The 23,493-nt window shown below is 31.2% G+C and overlaps 4 protein-coding genes and 1 long non-coding RNA gene across 9 annotated transcripts in view; 1 reads left to right on the top strand and 4 right to left on the bottom strand.

Annotated features, from left to right (window-relative positions):
* Positions 1-172: 172 nt before the first annotated feature.
* Positions 173-4,638, bottom strand: LOC105828411 (28S rRNA (cytosine-C(5))-methyltransferase). Of its 3 annotated transcripts, XM_036291521.1 has the most exons (8): positions 4,481-4,638; positions 4,235-4,405; positions 3,815-4,085; positions 2,291-2,547; positions 1,869-1,984; positions 1,523-1,695; positions 1,100-1,300; positions 173-961 (listed from the first exon to the last, which is right to left on the bottom strand). In XM_036291521.1, the coding sequence occupies exons 1-8, from the start codon at positions 4,481-4,483 to the stop codon at positions 426-428; spliced, it is 1,728 nt and encodes a 575-aa protein (XP_036147414.1). In that variant the 5' UTR covers positions 4,484-4,638; the 3' UTR covers positions 173-425. The 3 variants fall into 3 exon arrangements, with proteins under 3 accessions (XP_036147414.1, XP_036147413.1, XP_012522180.2); XM_036291520.1 differs by having other exon boundaries at positions 173-1,300; XM_012666726.3 differs by having other exon boundaries at positions 173-1,300; positions 4,235-4,627.
* Positions 3,061-5,005, bottom strand: LOC114254939. The gene is made up of 2 exons (XM_028192404.2): positions 4,891-5,005; positions 3,061-3,772 (listed from the first exon to the last, which is right to left on the bottom strand). Exon 2 carries the CDS (start codon positions 3,720-3,722, stop codon positions 3,279-3,281), a length of 444 nt encoding a protein of 147 aa, XP_028048205.1. The 5' UTR covers positions 3,723-3,772; positions 4,891-5,005; the 3' UTR covers positions 3,061-3,278.
* Positions 5,006-6,161: 1,156 nt separating this feature from the next.
* LOC105839964 (NAD-dependent protein deacetylase sirtuin-1) lies at positions 6,162-16,676 on the top strand. The gene is made up of 10 exons (XM_012686636.3): positions 6,162-6,683; positions 7,894-8,026; positions 8,211-8,445; positions 8,548-8,763; positions 8,899-9,106; positions 10,264-10,422; positions 11,287-11,563; positions 12,367-13,145; positions 13,376-13,543; positions 14,186-16,676. Exons 1-10 carry the CDS (start codon positions 6,533-6,535, stop codon positions 14,293-14,295), a joined length of 2,436 nt encoding a protein of 811 aa, XP_012542090.1. The 5' UTR covers positions 6,162-6,532; the 3' UTR covers positions 14,296-16,676.
* A 1,906-nt stretch (positions 16,677-18,582) lies between these two features.
* On the bottom strand, positions 18,583-21,122 carry LOC105839965. Its single transcript, XR_003625765.2, has 2 exons — positions 20,128-21,122; positions 18,583-19,243 (listed from the first exon to the last, which is right to left on the bottom strand). It is a non-coding gene; the product is annotated as an uncharacterized LOC105839965 (long non-coding RNA).
* A 531-nt stretch (positions 21,123-21,653) lies between these two features.
* The window catches only part of LOC105839960 (ankyrin repeat domain-containing protein 17), a 29,777-nt gene continuing 27,937 nt past the window's right edge, over positions 21,654-23,493 (bottom strand). For all 3 annotated transcript variants that reach the window (XM_012686629.3, XM_036291522.1, XM_012686630.3), the window contains one exon: positions 21,654-23,493. In XM_012686629.3, coding sequence (XP_012542083.1) covers positions 23,473-23,493 — 21 coding nt within the window. In that variant the 3' untranslated portion in view covers positions 21,654-23,472.

The following is a 23,493-nucleotide window of genomic DNA, read 5'->3' on the forward strand; positions in this document are numbered from 1 at the left end:
AGTAGAAAGAAGAAAGTAATATATATTTTTTCTTCGACGAGTTATCGACGTGTATCGCAATAATTGTGCCAGCGTGCAAATAGCTTTTTACCTACTTATAATAAGTACTCATTGTCAAGGAATGAAAGAGAGAAAATTGGAGATACAAAAAATGCAAATAAAAAAATACAAATTTCTCTAAAGATTAAAAAAAATTTATTACATTTAAAAAATAACTCAAGCACATAATCGATCTCCGTGTACAATATTCTCATTTAGGTATCATAACTTTGTAAATGTCATAAACTGTTCTAAAATAGAATAAGAAATAATCACGACACGATATGTCAAAAAATATAATTTTTTTCTGATTTAACAATATTGATTCTCATTTAATAACTTTTTTCTTTTCCTTTGATTAGTTAGTGTCTTCATCTTGTTTTTTTTTAAATAAATTTTATCTTGATTTTTTCATTTTTTATTTTCGATAATTTAGTTTTATTTTCCACATTTTGCTGTTTTTTATCATATTCAGTTTCTATTATTTCCTTATCTTTTCCCATTTCAAGTATATTTTCATGTTTTAATTTTCCTTTTTTCCATTTTTTTATTTCCGTGTCTTCTGTTTTCTTTTGTCTTTTTTTTGATTCATTCAAAGTTAATTCATGATTAAAACCGAATAAATCACTGCAAATACCCACTTCTTTTACCTTTTTTTTACTCTTTCTTACCTTTACTTTCCTTTTTATATCGGGTGCTACAAACTCAACATTTCTCGATATCTTCATTTCATCGAGATCATCGGGAACTGAAATTTCTTCTTCCATCGACATCTTCCCGTATTTGTTTCGCTTATATGCAACTGTTTTCATCACATTGTCTTTTCTGACAGTTAAATCAATCTTTATAAGATTTTTATATTCATTACCCCCTTTGAGTTTGCATTTTGGCAAAGTCATGTCAAAGTTCCTCTCAAAAACCGCTACAAAAAAACCATTGCAAAAATCATCATCTGGTTTCGAATATAAACATGTATCCCCACAGTCATATTTTGTCGAGCTAAAGTTTATCCAATTATTCTTGAGCAATTGTCTAACTGGTAGCAGACGATAAGAGTTACCGATATCAGCGAGAACTTCGTCTATTACTTCTTCATTCTCTTCGGGGTATAAAGAACATGTGCTGTAGATTATTCTCTTTACATTTGGAAAGTTGAACAGCGCATATCTAAGAAGATAAACTTGAAATGATTGCAGATTTTGCAACCGTTTTGATTCGGGTTTGCCATCCATATCGCTCTGTTTTGGTCTGTCGACAATACCTGCAATGAAAATTATATCAACATATTTCACAAGAGATGTATACAAAATAAATGATTGATTTCACACACATACACACACACGCGCGCGCGCGCGCGCGAATAATGCAAAAAATCCATAAATAATTATTTCCAATTTTTCTACTTTATTCTTTAGAATTACCCCTTGGGTCTTTACTGGGTCTAAACTTGATTAAACTTATTAAAATGTGGGAATATTTTTACCTGATCCAGAACAAGTTGGATCGACTAAAATGTATTCCACATGTGAATATAGTTTAGGATCGAGAGTCAAGGCATCTCGATTAAGAGGTATCACGCAGGAGGAACAAGTCTTTTTTATTTGACTCACTAAAGTTTCAAATCTTTTAGCATCAATTTCCACGGCATAAACCTTCCTATTTAAAAATAATTTATGTAACAATGATATCAAAACTTGAATTATTTTACTTAAATTAATAATTAATAAAATTACATATTAAAAAATGTAAATGTTTCAAAAACTTTTTGGATTCAATATTTCATGTTTATAGTCTAAGTTAAGAAATTGTATTGAAAATAACCTGCATACCCGCAATTTTGCAATTTTGCTGCTACATGAGTAGCCTTCATACCAGGCGCCGCACACATATCCAGTACAACCGAACCACGAACAGGATTCAACAAATGTATTGGTAAGCAACTAGCCTGAATGACATTTTAATGTAAAATTATTATGTGCATCTTATAAATCTATCTGATTAAATCTGATTCATTTATGTATTAGTAATATAGATAAGAAATTGGTTTTTTAATAATACTTGATTTATTAAAGCTGAGTAAGAGTTAAGAAAATGTAAACTAATATTAAATAATTATAAAAATTTCTTAATACATACATTTACAGCTAATTAGTTTTATAATAAATATTTTATATTTGAAAACTTAAAAAAATATAAACTGCAAAAAACAATACAAATCTGTACGTCAGTACAGATAGAAAAGATCCTATACCTTATCTTGAAGAATAAGTTCACCATTTTGATAACAGCTGTGTTCATAAAAGAATGTTGAGGGTGGGAAAGCAAATATTTCTGGTATATGAAAATCTTGTATAAAATATGGTTTTGATAACTGTGATAAGGATTGTAAATATGAAGAATATGTTGTACTCCTGGGTAATAATTGCCACCCATCCTCTTGAAAGATGGAAATAGCTTTTTCCACTGATAACAGAAGAGTATTGATACGAACGTATCTAGGCTTTTGCACTGAAAAGAAAGAAGAAAAGAAAAATGATCAAATCTTTTTAAAGAATCCAATTATAATATATATATAGTATATATCTACACATTACACACACACACACACACCCACGCGCGCGCGCGCATAAAAGTAAAGATTTTTGCAATTGACAAAAAAATAAATTTACATAAAAATTTGAATTATATAGTGAGTATTTTGAGAATTAAATTGAAGTATAAAGATACTTCTATTTTTCACATCATATTATAAACACATAATTATATATTATGTCAAGTTTGTTTTAATATTATCAGATACTTCTTAGCATTATTTATCATATAAAATTAGAAATATCAGTCTGCGTTTTTCAACACAACCATGCAAGCTTAAAACACTAACTAAAAAAACTAATATTTTCACTTTACATAATAATAAAAAAAATTTTATTTCTTGTATTGTGGAATATATATCAAAACAAAAGATATCTTTTAAAAGGGATTTGAAGGTCATGTGTTAATTGTTGAGAACAAAATACATTATTTTTGTTACTATTTTATTATATAAAGATTATATATAATCTTTACTCATACATATGTCTATATATTTACATCTTTTTTAGATATTAATTTTATTTTTCACCATTATTCATGTATCAATTATATGTACATACTTTAAATAAAAGATACTTGTTTCTTCAAATAATGGGGAAAATACTTGACATTTTGGAAATTTTCTTTCTCTTTTGGAGAAAACTATTTTAATCAATTTTTTTATTCAAATTCTCTTTGGACTCTACTCCAACTTGATCTTCATTTTGTTCTTTTTCCTCGATAGATTCATTTAAAGCCTGATAAGCGTAACAAGAGATAATCAAGTTGACTGTGACAACAGCAGCCAGAACAGAAACGTAATTAGTTACAACAGTATCAGTTTGGAATTCTAGTATCATAAAGCGTTGTATCCCAAAGAAGGCAGCAAATGGCAAAGTAAACATGGCGACACTATAGAGGAACAACGTTCCCAGTACTGCTGCTGGATTCATCGCACATTTGCTTCTTTTTATCTCACAAATCAATTCCTGATGATAGGATCTGTCTTGACTTGAATCTTGCAGCTTTCCAAAGCTTCCAAGAGTTTGAACTGTTTGTCGTTTGTTTTGTCGGCTGGATAATATTCGGCAATTGCGAATAATCAGGACCATGTGGAACAATGCCTCTACTGTGCTAAGATGAGTCTCCGAAGACCAAATCTCTGTAAAACGCAAGCATGCATATAATTATTAAGCATGGTTACCTTTGTCTTTATGAACAACGGGGATTTCTATGCTGCCGAGACTCTTGAACTCTTCTCGTAACTTGTTCTCGTAAGCCAAAACGGTTAGAACTGGCTTAGAGCAGCTCTTCAGGCATCCTTTGCGCCATAAAAGCTCCGTTATGAGAACTTTCGCTAACCAGGGATTCAAACGCGGTTGTTCTCTTAGAATTTGGGTCTTGTCAAGTAGTTGGTCTAATTGAGGTAGCGCTCGTAAGGTATTCACCGAGAGACCGTATATGCCGGCCACATTCTGAATCGTACACGTTTAATTACATTTCAATAACAATTAGAACAATTATGTACGATATAACTACGTAATGTCAATATAAAAAGAGATCTTTTCCGGATCTATCAATCTCATCTCGATCTTTCCTGGACGATCGTCTATTTTACACTTACGGGATGCTTCTTCTCGTAAATCAAAGTTTTCAAGCTGGCACCATCCTCTCGCACGCGACGTACAATGTCGGCCGTGAACTTGTAAATACGCGGAACCGTCACGGAATGCACGAATTCATTCGACATATTAGGAATTTCAGTCTCTCGGAAAATTATATATGCATCTTTAATCTACAAGGCAAATTTTAGTGATCCTTCGATGAACCATAAAGTAAATATTGAAAATTACTCAAAAACGACAAAAACCATTAAACACCACGAACAATGGTTACGTTCAGAAAACACAAGTCATCAGTGAACGGTCAGTGATTTTATTGCTCTTTAAGCCCAGATCTACAATAGTGTAGTAAGCCTTATGCCATAAGGAATTAACCAATTATATTCGATTATTCTTCTCATATTCGATTATAATTGGTCAATTTCTTATGGCATAAAGCTTACTACACCTATTGTAGATCCGGCCTTACAGTCGCCCAATCCAACATGTCGAAACCTAAAGGGCCATCTACAATGGAGAGTTGTAGGCCGTAGCAGTAGTCGTAGACAATATTTTCATTACGTACTGTTTTACTGATTACGGCCTACAACAGACATTGAGCCAATTTAGTGGGTGCTTACGATGAGCGTTTAGGTGTTCGGGGTTAGTTTTTAGTCACCTCTCTATGATAGCCAGCTTGTATATTATTGTTACGTCGTTTATATTATTGACAGCATGGTCGTAGATTTAGCGTTGTTACGACTAAAACACTCCATTGTAGATGGCCCTTTACTGTAAAGAGCTATCTACAATGGAGTGTTTTAGTCGTAACAACGCTAATGCCCAGTCTACAATGAGTCGTTGGTCGTTGGTCGTAAGAAATTTAACCAATCACAGTTGATCTTAAAGAAGAATAACCGAACATAATTGGTTCAATTTCTTACGACCAACGACCAACGACTCATTGTAGACTGGGCATAAATCTACGACCATGCTGTCAATAATATAAACGACGTAGCAATAATATACAGGGCCATCTACAATGGAGAGTCGTAGGCCGTAGCAGTAGTCGTAGAAAATGTCTCCACTTCGTATTGCTTTACTATTTACAGCCTACAGCAGACATTGAGCCAATTCATTGCGTGCTTACGATGAGCGTTGGGGCATTCGGGATTAGTTTTTAGTCGCCTTTCTTTGATGGCCGGCTTGTATGTTATTGCTACGTCGTTTTTATTCTAGACAGCATTGCCGTAGTTTTAGTGCTGTTACGGCTAAAACACTTCATTGTAGATGGCCCTTTAAAGCCTCGTCTACTTAGGAGTCTGTTCGCGTCACATGCCCCAACATGCTCCTGTTCACCCCAACGCATTCCAATACGTTGATTCCGATGACGCCAACCTATTAGAATGCGTTGGAGTAAGTAAAAGCATGTCGGAGCATGGCGACACGAACAAACTATACAAGTCGCAAACAGCCAGTTGCGACTTGCGATAGCCAATGAGCGCCTAGTTTCTAGTTAAAGCTCGACAATCATTGGCTGTCGCAAGTTGCAACTGGGGCTCGATTCTTGAATTCATTTGCAAGAGAAACGTATTCGCAAATTCTGTCATTGATCTAGTTTACACCGAGCACTTGGTACGCGTATCAAATAGTAAATAACTGGTGAATGTGTTTAATCATTGGCTGATCAGCTTAAATTCAATACTTAATACGCGTACCAAGTGCTCGGTGTAAACTAGAGCATTGTAGACTGGGCTTTACAGTAAGGTTTCGACCAATCACGTACTTGAATTAGCCGGTTACGGCAGGTTACGGTTATGGTCGCCCAATCCGATGCGTCAAAACCTTACGTTATGGTTATGTCAATTCATGTGTGAGGGCCTTAACTTACAAAGGGCTCGGTCAATCCCCACGACCGTGTTCTACTGAATCATAGAAATCCTAATACTTTGCCCCGTTTCGGACAGAAATCCAAAGGGAAAGGAAGAGGATAGTTACGGATATGCGAACGACACGCAGTGCACGCAAAGCGTTGCTCACCATCATTGGGTCGCGCATTATCGATGCAAATGTGCGCCAAGCGACGTTCCAGGGCATGTTGTTCTAAAAAAATGTCGACGTCATCGGTCACAAACGACAAACAGCAAACGGCGGAGAGCAGCTAGCAGCGCAAAAAGTAGCGGGAATTCGGCGGGAAGGGCGGTGATATTGTGACAGTGTCGATAATTAGAGGAGTAGGGAGAGGAGACGACCGAGGCGACCTCTGTAACGGCGAGTGACGGCTGAAGTGCATCGCACGATGCGTTGCATTGCTGTCGAATATGGCGTCGAGCTCGGATCTGCTGGAATATTCCTCCCCAGTGAAGCGTCGTAAGGTCGACGGCGGTGACAGCGATGGGAGCATCGGTGCAGGACTAGTGGATTCGCGGCCCAGCGAGACACTGCGCGATAGCCCGCCCAACGATCTCGAAGGTATCGAAATACGCCGAATAGGCCCGCGATCGTCCGTAATACCACGAAATTCGCGGGTGCTCCGCGCACAAGATGGCGACATTTGGGCGCTTTTTCGCCCGTCCTCTTCCGCATCCCCTTGTTCATCGTATTCTAGCTTACGGCCGCCATGACAGTTGTGACCGATCATGTCGCAGTTTCACATAGCTGCGTTTTCGCCTCACTATTGATCCCTCGGCGAGAATTTCTCACCCTGATCGACGTCGCTGAATACGTTTTATTGTCCTGGTTTTTTTTTCCAATTTTTGATCGAAATATATCCAATTCTGAGAGAACGCTGGGCGTTGATTAATCGATCGTATCGGACGATTGCTGAGTATGTTAACGTTCCTCGTTAGCTTTCACAGATGGCATTCACACGGGTTTGTTCATCTTGTTCATAGTTGCACTTTATGCGCCACTCCATTTTCCTTTCCGGTTATCAGTCTGTTCGAATCATCTGTACTAGTGCTATAGATTGAACTAGCTGCGCTAGTTCAAGGGTTTATTCGGATCGCATGCTCCGACATACTTCTATTTGCCTCGGCGTGCTTGTTGTCCAATTGCATTAATCAGTTGGTGCGTTGGGGCAAATAGAGGAGTATATTGGAGCATACAATCCGAACAAACGCCAAATTTTTTATTGCAGAACTAGCGTCAAAAACTTTAAAATTAAACCTATATAGTTCATCCTTTTTCTCTTTGCATCTTTTTTCTCATTTAAAAGAAAAAAGAAAAAGATAAACTGCGAGAGTGCAGTTTTTTTAAAATTAATCCATAAATATTTTATAATTAAATAAAAAGCTAATATATGTACATATTATAAGAACATGTTTTTGCATTTTATTAAATATATTTTGATTAATAAATAACTAATTGTCATAAGATTTATCTCAGAAATGTAGAATACATAAATTGAATTATTCTTGTTATTTGTTAACTAAATTCAAGTAACTAAATAAAAATAGTTTTATATCTTATTGTATTAGTTTATAACATATACATTATTGACACAAGTGACAAATCTAGTTTATTTTGACATTGCAAAAAAATCAATGTTTTGTCTTTTTCTCTTCTGATTAATTTATTACATATAGTTTAGAGAAAATTATCTTAATCTGTGTGCATTATCTTATTAATAACGTAAATTATATTATTGTTAATAATATTATTTTTTGTTATTATTATACAGAAGCACTTGGTACAGACAGTGGGTTTAACGAACTCAGTGATGAATCTAAATCAGCTTCCATATCTCCTGCAGCTATGAGTCTAATATCACCACCATTAAGGGTTGACCCTACTAGTAATGAGACTGGTTGCCTGTAAGTTTTATCTACAAACATGCACACGTGAATTAATAACATTGTTTACTTAGTAAATATACATTTTTGGTAATTGTATTTTGATATGTCTACATAAAAACTATGATATCTATAGTTTTATATATCATACATTCATTATATTTAACAGCTGTTTAAAATTGCATTTTGCTTAATGTCATTTCAGAATTGATACCACAGATGAGAAGGATGAAGTGTCTTCAACTGTTTCAAACTTATCGGATTTATCAGGCTTGTCGGACCTATCTGGAGATGGAGAAATCGGCCATCAGTGGAAAAATGCTTCTTCATGGATTCAGAAACAAATGTTAACGGGTGCCGATCCTAGGGATCTCCTACACCACCTTCTTATGGACTCCACGCAAATTCCTGAGCAAGTTGATGATCTTACCTTGTGGAAGGTACAGATATATAGTATCTTTTAGATTTAGATTTTTAATTTTTAAGATTTAGCATAGAATATTGTTACATAAATGTAACATTTAATTAAATATTAATTTTAGATAATAATTGACATGATGTCTGAACCACCAAGACGACAAAAGCTTAAACATATAAATACCTTATCGGATGTAGTACGATTAATTCGCAATAGCAAGAAAATTATAGTGTTGACTGGTGCAGGCGTTAGTGTTAGCTGCGGTATTCCTGATTTTAGAAGTAGAGATGGCATTTATTCAAGACTAGCACAAGATTTTCCAGATTTGCCAGACCCACAGGTATTTTAATATCATCCAACTTTATAATTATGTATTTGAATTACAAATAATTTATATGTATAATTAATATTTTTAATCCTTTTAACATCCTAACAAAATCTTATAATTTATGTATATCTCTTAACTTATTTCTAGGCTATGTTTGACATTAATTATTTTAGTCAAGATCCTAGGCCATTTTATAAATTTGCACGCGAAATATATCCAGGGCAGTTTAAACCTAGCCCTTGTCATAGGTTTATCAAAATGTTAGAAAAGCAGAAGAAGCTTTTAAGGAATTACTCTCAAAATATTGATACTTTGGAACAGGTTGCTGGTATTGAAAATGTCATTGAATGCCATGGTAAGAATAATATATATTTTTTAATATATAAAAGCGTTTTAAGATATGCACGCACGTATGTGTGTTGCCATCGAATTTAATTCAAATATATCTTTATAAGTTAAATTATCTAATTTCTCTTGATTATATCAATTCCTTTAAAAATAATTAAAAACAATTTCTTTAAAAATAATTGAGCAAAACATTATATATTTTTATTTAAAATTACAAATTTAAAAAATATACAAGTGCATTTTTAAAAAATTAATTATTTTAAATAATACATTATGTATACTAATCCAAAGTAAAAAAACTCCCTCCTTCCCTCCTCTCTCCTTTTTCTGAAACAAAGGTTTTAACACACATTCATAAACTTTTTCATAAAATGATAGTAAAAATTAAAATATTTTTAAAATATAATTTTTATATTTATTATATTAAATGGTACTTAAGAAATGATCCTGTATATATTAAAGTATGTTGAAGTTTGTATATCATTAAACTTGCGCGCGCATTGTGTGGCGGATATAAAATAAAATAATACAAAAATGATAAATTTATAAACGTAATTTTTGTCTGATAATAAAATTTTATTAATTTGTTGCATCCGTAATCGATTTATTATAATATGAATAGTATTTGCAAAGATAAGTGAAACTATATAAAATCTTGTCACTGTTTTAATAAAATTTAAAATACAATTTTTTGCAAATTTAAATTATTGAAAATATGAAATAATGTAGATATAAGAAATACTACAAAAAATAACTACCAAGAAAATATATAGATAAATATTTAGTAAATAAAACAATTTTTAAAAGTATATTTTATTAAAATAATAAGAAAGATTTTTTATTAAATGTAAAATTTTAATAATGCAGAATAGTAATAGAAAATTGAGTAAATTTTTACAAACTCGAAGAAGTATTAGGTATTGTGACTTGATTGACTAAATACATTATGATGTGTATACAGATGTGTTTAGAATACACATAAAATTTTATAATTTAGGATATTCTGAATCGAAATCAAAAATAAATAATACAACATTATCATTATTTTGAAACAGATTTAATAAATTATCTACACAATACCAGTTTAAACAGTTTATATTATGAGATATGCAAAATGTTTATTTATAGTTACATTTTCTTATTGCTGAATGCTGTCTGTTGAAGGCTCCTTCGCTACCGCGTCGTGTACAAGGTGTAAATATCAAGTCAGAGCGAATGACATCAGGGATGATATCTTCGCGCAGAGGATACCCATATGTCCGAAGTGCCGCGTCAACGCGTTGCCTTCTTTGTCCGAGATGAATTGCAGCGACAATTATAGAGGTAAATAGAGCAAATTGTTTTTACATAATTCTTGCTGATAGTATATTTATTTGCAGTCTTTCGTAATGGCTTATCAATTTCAATATGATACGGAGGATTAACTATCTTTAGTGATAGTTTTTCGTTATATTAGCCTTTGCTATAATATCGCGAGTTGATGGCCAATGAGAGAAGGTTATCTACTCTGCTTCTCGGAAAGTGTCTCGAACTAAACGAAGTTACCGATCCGACACATAAATCGATACCATCAATCGTAACTGCGAATAAAGTCTCGCTTGTTAATAAGCGCATAAAGGTAAACTTATAAGATTGCACTTACTTGTGTGAGTGCTGTTTCGCGGCTATTTGGAGGCTTGTCGTTTATTGTCCTAGAACATTTGCTTTATCCTCAATACTACGTGTTACGATTGAGCGGAACATAGAATACCATTTCAAATAATAAAGGGTTTTTTATCAAATTTGAATAAGTCCAAAAAGTTAAAAACTTTTAGGAAACAGAAAAACTTCTCTCCGTTTATTTTATAAGTACTGATAATTTCTTTCTAAATGTATAATAGATAATAAGAACAAAATTGTAAGCTTTAATTAATATTTTGAGAATTTATTTAAAAGACAAAAACTCTAGATTTGTTTAGTTTTAACAGTAATTTTATATTAATTATTTATCTTTCCTATTTTCTATTTTATTCTTATCGAAATAAAATTGTTTATCACAACTCTACTGATAAAGAATGATTTGGTACAATCTAGAGTTACAAAGAAATAAACTTATTTAATTTTTGTAGGAACCTTTTAATTGTTAAAATTAATTCAAATTCTTATTTAATTTAGTTTAAATTAAATACTTTCTCATGTAATTGTCAGATCTGGTGACCCAAGGTATAATGAAGCCAGATATCGTCTTCTTTGGTGAAGGACTCCCTGATGCTTTCCACGACGCGATGGCCAAAGACAAGGATGACTGCGATCTTCTAATCGTTATTGGATCGTCCTTGAAGGTTCGACCGGTAGCTCTGATTCCTTCATCCATTCCATCGCACGTACCGCAAATCCTCATTAATCGAGAACCATTACCACATCTCAAGTTTGACGTTGAGCTACTGGGGGATGGTGACATTATTATAAATCAAATATGCCATTTGTAAGTGAAAAAATTAATCTTTTATATTAAAAGGTTTATGTGTAAAATATTTTAAAGTTATTTAAGAAATTTTTACTTAAAAAATGAAAAAATTACATGACTTTATTTGTATATATTTTTAACACTTTTGATGTTGCCATCTTTAAAGTAATAAATAATGAACAAAACTTAAATAAATAAAAACGATTTATAATTTATAATATAATGTCGATAATTTGTAATTAAAAAAATTTTTTTAATATTGATAAATTTTGTAGACAAAATTAAAAAAGAATTGTTTATAATAATGACTTAAAAGTAGTAACAAAGAACATTACCACATTTTCACTAATGTAACATATTTGAAAAAAAATTGTATAATTCACGAACATTTTATATCTTACGCAAAAAATACGACGAAACCTAATTTTTGTTTTAATTCTAAAATTTTTTTAACATATATAAACTTTTTTCTTTTACATGAATAATTAATTCAAAAATTTATATTTTGTTTGCGATTAAATAACTTAAAAAAACTTTCTGATTTAATGTTATTCTAAAAAGTTATTTAAGGAAAATTATGCAATCAAAAAAATTGACAAGTATCTAAACTGACAAGTAAATTAATCATAAACTTTGCCTCACAATTTGATCAAGTTTTTATATTGTGAAAAAAGACTGGAGAATCCCCTTTTACTTACACAATGAAATAAATGTATTCAAAAAATTATATATATATACATAATAAATTTTTGTTTAATCAATTCAATGTGGTTATTTTAATTGTGATCTATATAAAATTTTGATTTTTTTATATTGTATAGAATGGGCGATACTTACGAAGAAGTCTGTTGGTACGACAAAATTCTGAAAGAAGTTTCACAACTTTTACCATTGCGGTATTTAATCGATGACACCTGGGAACAGAGTCAAGATACGACAAGTAACACTGAGATATCGCGCGAAAGTGTAGAAGTCGATTTGAAACGCAATGCGTTTTCAACTGAAAGCCCAGATAGTCTCTCAATTACAAATGCAATTCTACAACATACAAATGACATCAATGTTTGTGTAGCGTCACATAATGATCATATCCAGACAGAAAAGTCGGAAAAAAGCCACAATTTTGTAGGAGAAAATCCAAAGAGACGATCGGGGGACACTAGTATAGAGAATAGTCCCAAACGAATGAACTTGGGTAGTATGTATGAGACGGAAGTTGTGGATTCCACATCGAAGATATCTGAAAAATCGTCTGAAAATTATTCGGAAGAATGTCAAGTGGTGCCAATATTGTCCCTCTCTTCAGAGGCTGTAATAAATGAAAACACTCTGGAGTCTCATAAAGCGCTTAACAAATGTCCAGAAAAATCAAACAAGTATGACGACACTGCAAATATGGATGCCACTGAATCAGACAAGATGGTACCGAAACCAAGACAGGCATCGGTGGATTCTGTATTAGATTCCGGAATAGGCGATAGTTGTAATAGCATCGATAGCACAGAGGAAAAATTTGATATAGCCGAGTTAAAGAACAGAAGGTTGGAGAGACACTGCTGGCAACCAAAGACTCGAGAAAGTCTCGCTACTAGACTACCAGGTACAAGTACGACGTAGTTTTGCAAATGTTTTGACTTAAACAGATTTAATTTAATTTTTGTTGCAATTTTTAACTGATTTAATTTTTTATTTATATAACTTTTATAACTAAATTTTATAAATCGTCTATTCTTTAATTTAGAATAAAAAATATTAATTTATCCAATTCTACTTGTAAATAATTAGTATTTGTAAATAAGTACGAATATGATTACAATTTTTTCCCCCTAGAAAATTCCTATTACCAATTGGCAGCAGGTAGATATATTTTTCCTGGCGCGGAAATTTATTCTGAACCCGAGCAATATGATCAATGTTCTCTCTCGGCAAATTCCGAGAGCACAAATAGTGACAGCGATTCCTCTTCTGGAGAGGAAGAAGAAGACGAGGAAGAGACATGTAAGTCTTGAATTTCTTATTGAATTAATCTAATTTTTAAACTTATATTGACCATTTGTATACAATATATATTTTAAAATCGATGAAAAATGTATGAACGAAATAAAAGAATCAAGCGCAATTAATATAATACAAATTAAATCTATTCTATTTAAAAATATATAAAATTCTACATTAATAAAATCACATAAATATATAAAAATATAAAATACAAATATATAAATTTCAAGTTTTATTAAAGTTATCTTCAGTGGCAGTATTATATTTTATATATCCTTTTGTTTCTCAAGTTCTATATCCAAATCAAAAACAGTTCTTAAAAGAATGAGTGTATCACTCACACTAGTTGTACAGCCAAGTAACGATAATATAAGATGATGAATGAATATTCAAAAGTTGAAATATTTGTGCAACTAGTATGATGTGTCGGCTAAGATAAACGTGTGTGTATATGTATGTCAATTAATCAGTTTACTATTATGGCTCAATGAATTAATGCTTCTCAGTATACATAAGAACATAAAATTAGTCATGAGATTGTTTACAAGTAAATAAAAATAGAAAACGAAAAATTTTTATAAAAATCGAAGTCAGGAAATGGTCGCTTATAAATCATTTAATTTCGTGTTTATATGTCTTCAGGTGTGGACGATGATCTATCAGAGGATGCACATACCGACGCTGACACTACTAATAGTCAAAACAATGATCCAAAGTGGACGAGTCATTCTCATATTGCTATGCAGCATTGAATTGGAGTTGCATTTGGATATAGTGAATAATTTTAACGTTACTCCATTGATATTTATTAAGATTTGTTATGATCATCCGTGTAGAATGATAAGTGAACGGTGCAATTTTTACTGATTCAGTTACGAAGCAAAAAAGACACTAAATATTACATATATCACATATATTCAAGATAATCAAGCCTGCAGAGAAGCCTGCTGATACTCTTCTAGAAAATTGCTGACATTTTGCTACTTGATTGTATGTATATATAGATGTGTGCACGTACATACACATAATTTTTCTATGAATTATTTCTCTATTTTATACTAAAAAGGAAGCGAGAAGCAAGACTTTATTCACACTATAATAATCTATATTAATTATTATTTTTTTTACATATTTAACTTTTAATTCAAATCCAGTTCAATATAATGACTCTCAAAGAAGATATTTTGTCACAGATCAATATTATATCGTCTAATCTTATTGATAATATAAATAATTTATGATTCGATATTTAAATAGATAATCAAGATTTATATTTTGAATTTGAGTCCATATCTAAATTGTTCCTAAAATGTTTTTTACTGTTAAAGCGAACAATACATTTTCAGAGTTAAGATATTGAAAGAGATTTATGTAAACTAATAAGTTTGAAATTTTACTACAAAAAAGAAAAATAGCAATTATTTAAAAAGATATTAAACAAGAGAAAAAAATATTTTTGTACTAAATACATTAATTTTTTCAGCAAACAAATTACGTTTCCAAATAATCGAAACATTTGTTTTAAGGGAATAAGCGTTAAACGCAATAAAATCGTCACTGTATATATAGCGCTAAAAAAATTTGAAAATTATTTGCATATATTTACAAGTATCAATGATGTTTTTAAGTGCTGTTAAGTTACATAGCCGCGTGATATTGATTAAAATGCACTTGAGTGGTTTTTGTTTCGTAACTGTCAAAAACAAAACTGTAATTTTTAATCTTCTATAAATTGCGTTATAGTATGAAAGATACTTTGGTAGCATTAATTTATACGTATGTATGATTGACAGTTATTAGCAACAGATTCGAAGGATTAAATGCAACATTTAATTTAATGACGAAGTTTTGCAATATGTTTACATATTTTTGCATATACATTTAGTTCTTTCAATCGAGATTTCGGTAACAGCAGTAACCTACGCGAAATCTAAAATGCTAATAGTTTGTAAAAATGTAGTAATGTGTCACAAAACACGTTTAATCTAGAATTGAGGTATCTTTTTTATATACATATATATTTCAAATAGCACAAATCGAGGGATCTACTTATACACAATTCCGTATTTTCTTTTCTTTTTCTTTTTTTCTGTGTCAACCTCTGTGGCGCCGACTGTACATAAGCTATCGTTGCTCTTCTACAAAATGTATCAAGATTAAATTTGCATTTTAACGGTACAATTGATTGTTGTCCGCAATCCTTATGATCTAGGGATCTGAAGATTTATAGGGAAATGACCGAGATTGCTTGTAACTCTTATCGCACTCTACTGTAATTATTTCTTCTCTACTACAAACAATCTATTTAATCTACTTCATATGTGTAAAATATGAATCTTGCGCACGTTTCCTCTCATTTTAAAGGAAAACAGTGAGAGTAAAGCAACATTAGAAGAAATTATATTACATTTTAATTAAGAGATAATATGTAAATACGAGATTAATTGTAAACATAATTAACATGAAATGGATAATACTCGCGGCTTGTTATGTCTAAGAAGAAAAGAAAGTAGCATTGAAGCAATAATGCGGGTCTATTTTCTTTAGCTACGTGATCTTATGTTCTCTTTGTTTAAATTGAAAGCACAGAAATATTTATACTCGATTAGATAAACGCAGAATGTAAAATGTAGTTGAAATCGATGGACCCATTGATGCATTCTATGAAAATGATTAGTAATGATTTGATTATTATAATGAATGTAGCATGCTTTAACACAACACGGATGATGTCGGAAGTGTTAGTATATAATAGCTTAGATTGCAAAATAGTTTCTTAATGCTCATTAATATCGATAGAGATGGCATTTTGCCCGATGACTAAACAACATCCGGACAAACTACGTCAGTACTGCTAGGCTAATTAAAAATTAGTGCTAATGAATAGTTAAACACTGATGTTATTAGTTTTGTTATTGTCGCATCGCTATTTCTGTCGTTATGAATAGAATCGCTAGTCTTCGTTACAGATTTGTTCTTCCTTTTTTTTATGCATAATTTTTCTTGTTGCGAAATAAGTTTGCAAGAATTATCACACATAAATACAATCAGATCGGAATTTTGATAGATAAGAAAATAACTTTATCTTGTAAAGTCTTCGTTGGCAATCGCATTCACATTTATTGAAAAAAAATTTAAATTGATTGAATTTTTCAAGTTAATTAAAATTTTTTTTAGTTTAGGCATATTCTATGTTTAACATAATTTGAACTAAAAAATTTAATCAAGTTGAAAAATGTAAATAAATTAATAACTTTTTTCTCAGTGTTCTACATTAAGTTACATTAATAGCTTTCGCGTCTGAATAGTAACAGATAAACGTCATTTAGTTTGGCAATCGATTCTTTAAGTTTATTAAGTTCAACTTGTTTCATTGGAGCACGGGCGAATGTACAAAGCAATGTTGGATAGCTTCGCATTGCGTGTTATTTTTATATGAACCAGAGGAAAGGTAGAATAGCGAATTTACAATAATATTAATACAAAGTGATGCAATAATCTTTGACAACCCGTTAATAACAACCATTGCTACCGCATGGCATCTAATTGAATTGTATGAATAAAGGGTGAAACGTGTTGAACGAAAAGAAGAGCACGAATTTGCCCAGGATATTTTGTATGTATGCAAAAGAAAACTGGTTTTGTCAAAGTCATTGCAATATATATATATAAACGGTTGTGTGCAAGTTTATTATACACAATTATAATGGACGTAAACTTACTTTGATTCAATGCGGTCGCATTGTGTGAGTAATGTTTGAAATAATCGCAGATGTGAAGTGTATGAAAATGTGTAAATATATGCATGAGAGAAAGAAAAAAATTACCGAACAAACGAGCAAGAAAAATTGATAAATCGCAAATTAATGAAGTATATGTAATACATTTCTAATCACGCGACGTAAAAGATTTTATTTTTCATTATTCTGCTATAAGAGAGACAAGTTTTGTGGAAGAATCGCCTCGCGATAGAGACGACTCAGCTACGGAGAACTTGGCTGCCACTACGATAGCGTTTCGTTCCTTACAATAAGAGACAATTTTATAAGATTAGACTGCGAGAAGATTATCTTCCGCTTTGTACAAAGCTTTATTTATCATGGTTTTTGCTGAACAGCAGAGCAAATTAGATATTATGTCGTGACTCATCCCTTTTCGTTTATTTATTTCATACACGCGTTTTTTTTCTTGCGCGCGCGCGTGCGTTGTGTGTGTGTGTGTGTGTGAGCAAGCCACGTGATCGTTAAATAAATAAATGTTCGGTTTCCTGATGTCACACGCGAGCGCGATTTCACGAATCTGAAAATTTGGACTCTCTGTGATCGACTAAATACTGAGGATAATGTATGATTATCCATCAAGAGAATTCGTTCAAATTATATAGAACATTATGATTGTTCTACGATGAATCTTGATTTTTTTTTTAACTTGTCTTATGCGCTGGCTACTTAAAAGGGAGTCTACATATTATGTGATCACGAGGCATGTCAATCAACCGTCATGTAATTATATATTTATTTTATACAAATATATTTTTTTATACGTAACGATTGTAATAACGGTTATGTGTAGTCGATTCAGGGGTAGAGAGAGAGAGAGAGAGAGAGAGAGAGAGAGAGAGAGAGAGAGAGAGAGACAGAAAGAAAGCTGTCAACTCATGTTTGACAATCAATACCAACTTTTTTGAGCAGTACTGACTTTCTGTATAAAATACGCTATCACATGTAAATATTTATTATTTTTACTGTATAATGTGAATCGTGAATTTTATCGCATCAGTTAAATGAACAGTGGAAGTAAAAAGGATTATATTAAATTCGAAATGTAACGATTAAAGATTTACTTTCAAAGTTTCTCAAGCTGATGCGGCAAAATATCTCTGGATTTTTTATAATTTGTTATTTAATGTAAAAAATGACTGTTATAAAAAATGTTCTCTATTAAAAATGTTGTAAGTTTTGTTTTTTCTTTCATTTTTTGGTATTATATAAGCTTATCTCTTAAATTAAACATTTTTATATAATAAATTGTTGTGTTTATTTTTTTTCCATGATTGTCAACGAAAATTGGTATGGTAAAAGTTTCTTTTCCGATATTAGTTGTGCGTACATTTTTAGTGTTTCAACTAATACGTATAAAATATATAAAAAACATATAATAAAGGAATATTACTTGCTTTTAATCTTAAAAGAAATTTATTTTCTATTAAAATAAATATTTTTTATATTATTCTTACCTGAGAACCTTTGAAAACTTTCATCGAATCTCTCAAGTGCACCAGAATTATATCCTAATACTTTCAGATCAGTTAATGTAATGCTTTATGTAAGTTTCCTATTATTGTACAGTTGTCTTGATCGTTTAATTATATACTGCTTGCTTTCCACCATCACTTATTAATCTACAAATATAAATTATATAATCTTTCTAATTAAATCTAATTAATCTAATCTATATCTAGATATCTAATTATCTAAAATTAACCCGTTGTTAATACATTGAGTGTGAGTCACCCATACGGTAACGTTGATGCTCTGTATATTTTCTTTTTTTTACTTTGACCCTCTGTATCTTCCTTTTTTTTCACTTTAGCTCTGTACCTTTTCCTCTTTTTTTTACTTTAGCTCTGTACCTTTTCGTTTTCCTTTTTTGGTTTTTCATTTATCAAAACAACCCACCATCCTCGTGCAAAATAAATATCTGTCAAAATTGATCGAAAAAAAGATGTGTCAACAAAAAGTTAAACCTAATTAAAGTTTAATAAACTTGCTACTAATCAGTAATATTTTAAAAACTTGATTAAAGTAAATAGTTCTAAAAACAAATTTCGACAAATTAAATCTAATTAAATCTAAATATACAATAAACTTAATAATCACAAATATTAAAAAAAAACTTGATTAAAGAAACTAGTTTCAAAAAAGAAATAATTTTTGAACAATTAAATCTAATTAAATATCCCATAAACTTAATTATTAATCACTAATATTTTTTAAAAACTTGATAAAAGTAGCTAATTCTAAAAACTAATAAATTTTAAAGAATTGAATCTAATTAAATTAAATTACATATTCAATAAACATATTAATCACTAATTTTAAAAAATTGGATTAAAGGAAGTTTCAACTAGTTTCAAAAAGAAATAATTTTCGAACAATTAAATTTAATTAAATGTTCAATAAATTTAATACTAATCACAAACATTTAAAAAACTTGATTAAAATAGCTAGTTATAAGAACAAGTAAATTTTAAAAAATCGAATCCAATTAAATGTATTCAAATATCCAATAAACTTAATGTTAATAATAAATATTTAAAAAAGTTGATGAAAACAATTAGTTCTAAAACAAATAAATTTTAAAAATTATATCTAATTAAATGTATTCAAATATTCAATAAACTTGATGCTAATCACAAATATTTAAAGAACTTGATTAAATAAGTAACCAATTCTAAAAAGAAATAATCTTCCAAAAATTAAATCTAATTAAATATTTAATCAAATTAATATTACACACAAATTTTTTTTAATTGATTAAAATATCTAGTTCTAAAAAAATTTAAATAATTTTAAAAGACTTACCCTCGCGCGGTAGCGAGTTGCACTCCGAGGTTGGGCCACCGTGTCGTGGTTGAAGGGCTCGTCCTCGTGCAGTAGCCAGAATCCTGAGAAACGGGCACTTCCTTCTTATTTGAAAGGCATCCTCCCTGTTTAGCGGATGTTGCTCGGAGTAACACACCAAGGGATAAATTTTTAATTTATGTATTATTGTTGCACTCTCCCGGCACAATCGCTCATTATTCTCACTCGCGGACGCAGCCGGAAAGGAAAAGACACTATTCCTCTCGATAAACGATTAATTATTAATGTTAGAATACAATACGATGTTATGGCCCTGCTCTTAACGCCAATATTTCGACATACTGGCGAGCCCCCTCACCACGACAAGGTGGCGCATCGTCGCCATTTTGCAACTCTATCAAAAGTTTTTTAATACTTTATGCTGGTTACATAAAATATGTACAATGCCCGCTTCCAATCAATCGTTCGCGATATATAATCATTTAAACAATTAATTAATAATGAATGTTGAATTTTAAAGATACCTCAAATCAATTTGTGGGACTCGATTCAGAATCGTTTATAGTTTTGTTTGTAGTGATTTTTCTTTCGTTTATAGTTGAATCGTTCGCGAGATATATAGTTATTTAAACCTTTTATTAATAACAAATCTTTTAAATTTAGATATTGTAACAAAACTTATATATACGTACAAGGGTTAAGTAGTTTTAAAATTTGCGACTCTATCAAGAGAAATTTATCACTTTATACTGGTTGCATAAAAGATGTACGCTTTTAAATTCTTTATTGTAATTACAACTCGCTATAAAGTGAGTTTGTAACTACAATAGAATTGTACTTTAAAATTGTTTATTTCTTGGATTTAAGATATTGTACAAAGAAATAAACTGTTGAAATTAAATAATATGCAGTTTTTAAACAGATATCCGTGAAGAGTAGATTTGAAAGAAGAAACAAAAGACGGGCGTGAATACAATAGAGTAATGAATTTGTCATCGTTATATTTATTTACTTGCTTTATTGTTATATGTCATATAATAGTTTTATATTTTATATATATATATATATATATATATATATATATATATGTATGTATGTATATATGTATATCGCAGTTATCATAAATCAAATTTGAAAATAGGCTTTAAATTATAACAATATATCCCCTTTAGAGAATAATTGAAGCGCTCCCTGGAATATAGGTCAAAAAGCCCTTGTACGATTTCCATGAGCTTCATTCATACCATATCATTATCATTACCATTATCCTCACCATCTTAATCATCTCAATGAAACTTACGCGCGCATGGGGACCGTTTCAATAATAGTATATCGTCTCTATGCATTGAACACTTGCCGAAATCCCCACCAAGATTTTCAAATGTTCAATCGAAATGAACATTTTATATATCCGAGTGTATTGTATCTATATAATATTATATCGTTACTAAGTCCAGCCGAGATTATGGGTGACATTCTTTCTTCCTCTCTTCCCTCTCTGTCTCTATACACTTCTTTTCTCTTTCTTTCCTATAGTTACATTTTGTGTGTAATAATAACCATAATATAATAATAAACATTATTACACCACCACAGCAATAATATTGTAATAGCACTGTCGCACTAGGGACGCACGACTATATCCTCATGTGATGGCGGCCCACTACCACTTTTACAATGAACTGTATTCATTGATTTGAATAGAATTCGTTATATTATATTAGTACATTGCGTATTCGAGATTTTCGTGACACATATCTATCTTTTTTTCTCTCTTTCTCTCGTAACACATTACATAAATTCGATTTTTTTACCCGAGAACCTGGTCATATATACATGTGGTGTACCATACATACAGAATTTTCTCGTGTTTGTGTGTGAACTCTGTAAAAATTCGCGACAATCTCTGTTCGAATAAATCCGTTTGAAACAGAACGCGCGATTAGACATTAACGATTCAACATCAACTACTCGACGAAGAATCTATGAAACAAATGCAAAGATGTGTACGGATAGACAATAAAAGTTCCGATTTAATCGATTAAGCGATTAATGGAACGATGTCGATTATCATTTTTGTTTTGTTTATAATTCTACGATCCAATGTCGCAGCACCAATGTACGCCTATCGAAGATGGAAGAGGTCTATGAAGTCATTTATTTACGCGAAATAACGACCGTTAGATGCGATTAGATGTAGTCGACGATCGAAAATCTACAGCGCAAAGAAACTCTTTATTTTTTTTTTCTTTCTAACTTACTACATATTAATTCTGACACAGTTTAGAAGCAAAGGTCAGATTCAGTACGAAGTAAAAGTGATAAATACAAGCGTAGGTGCAAAAAGTGGAAGAAGAGTTAACATGTACCCAGGTTCGACGAAGCCAATGTGGTTCCCAAGATCTCTTTCATCATAGTAATATCTCTTTGTTTTTCATCTTGGATGTCTCTCTCGATTTACAGCATGGAAGTAATTGAAATCATCCGTTTTACGAAGCAATTATTTACACAATGAATCATCAGCCCATAAGATTACAGCGTTCTAAGTAACACGTAATTTTCATCACCTATCGTACTCGATACAGTGTTGGGAGTACAGCTGTTTTTGACGTAATTCATAATTTTAAATTACTCGTAATTTGAGGCGAGAGAGCCTTTATTTTATTGCATAATATTTATATTCATTTCCGACACGATTTTTGAAATATTCGTCATCGCTACTACAAAGAGATAGAAGTAGCAATACAAAATGTTAAATTTCACACACGTATCTGAATCATCGTGACGAATATGACGAGTATATCTCGAAGTGTTCCAAATATCACAAATTCAGATTATTCTCGACAATAGACAATACAAGAGAAAATCATTATTGTTAGCATTCGATTGTTGATTAGTGGGCATGTCCCTGATCAATAATCGATAGAGGAACACGCAACCGTTCGGCATACAGTTAAGAAAAAAATAACACCGAAGTAATTATAATTACGTCGTTTTTACATTGCTTTCTTTAACCGACACAGGTATCAACACTCTCCTCTTCCTTTGTTTTCGTTCTCAAACACTTCTTATATTCTGTACTCAACTCGGAATATATTTGTGATAATAATAAGTTGAATAATTAAGGATTCGTCGTCTTATCCTCTAGTGTGACAAGTAATATTAAGAATCTGGGTTTGAATGAATATAATAAGATCGCAATATAATTTATGTGCCTACAAATAATTGATCCAATCCAGACTATTGCTATTAACTATCTTTTCGTTTTTCATCGTCAGATTTCAAAATATCTGAAAATATGTTAGATATCGTGATTCAAGATGTATCAGCACAATGAGTTGTCTCCTAGTGGTTCCATTTCCATCC

This window comes from Monomorium pharaonis, chromosome 8 (genome assembly GCF_013373865.1).
Source record: "Monomorium pharaonis isolate MP-MQ-018 chromosome 8, ASM1337386v2, whole genome shotgun sequence".
Taxonomy (NCBI): domain Eukaryota; kingdom Metazoa; phylum Arthropoda; class Insecta; order Hymenoptera; family Formicidae; genus Monomorium; species Monomorium pharaonis.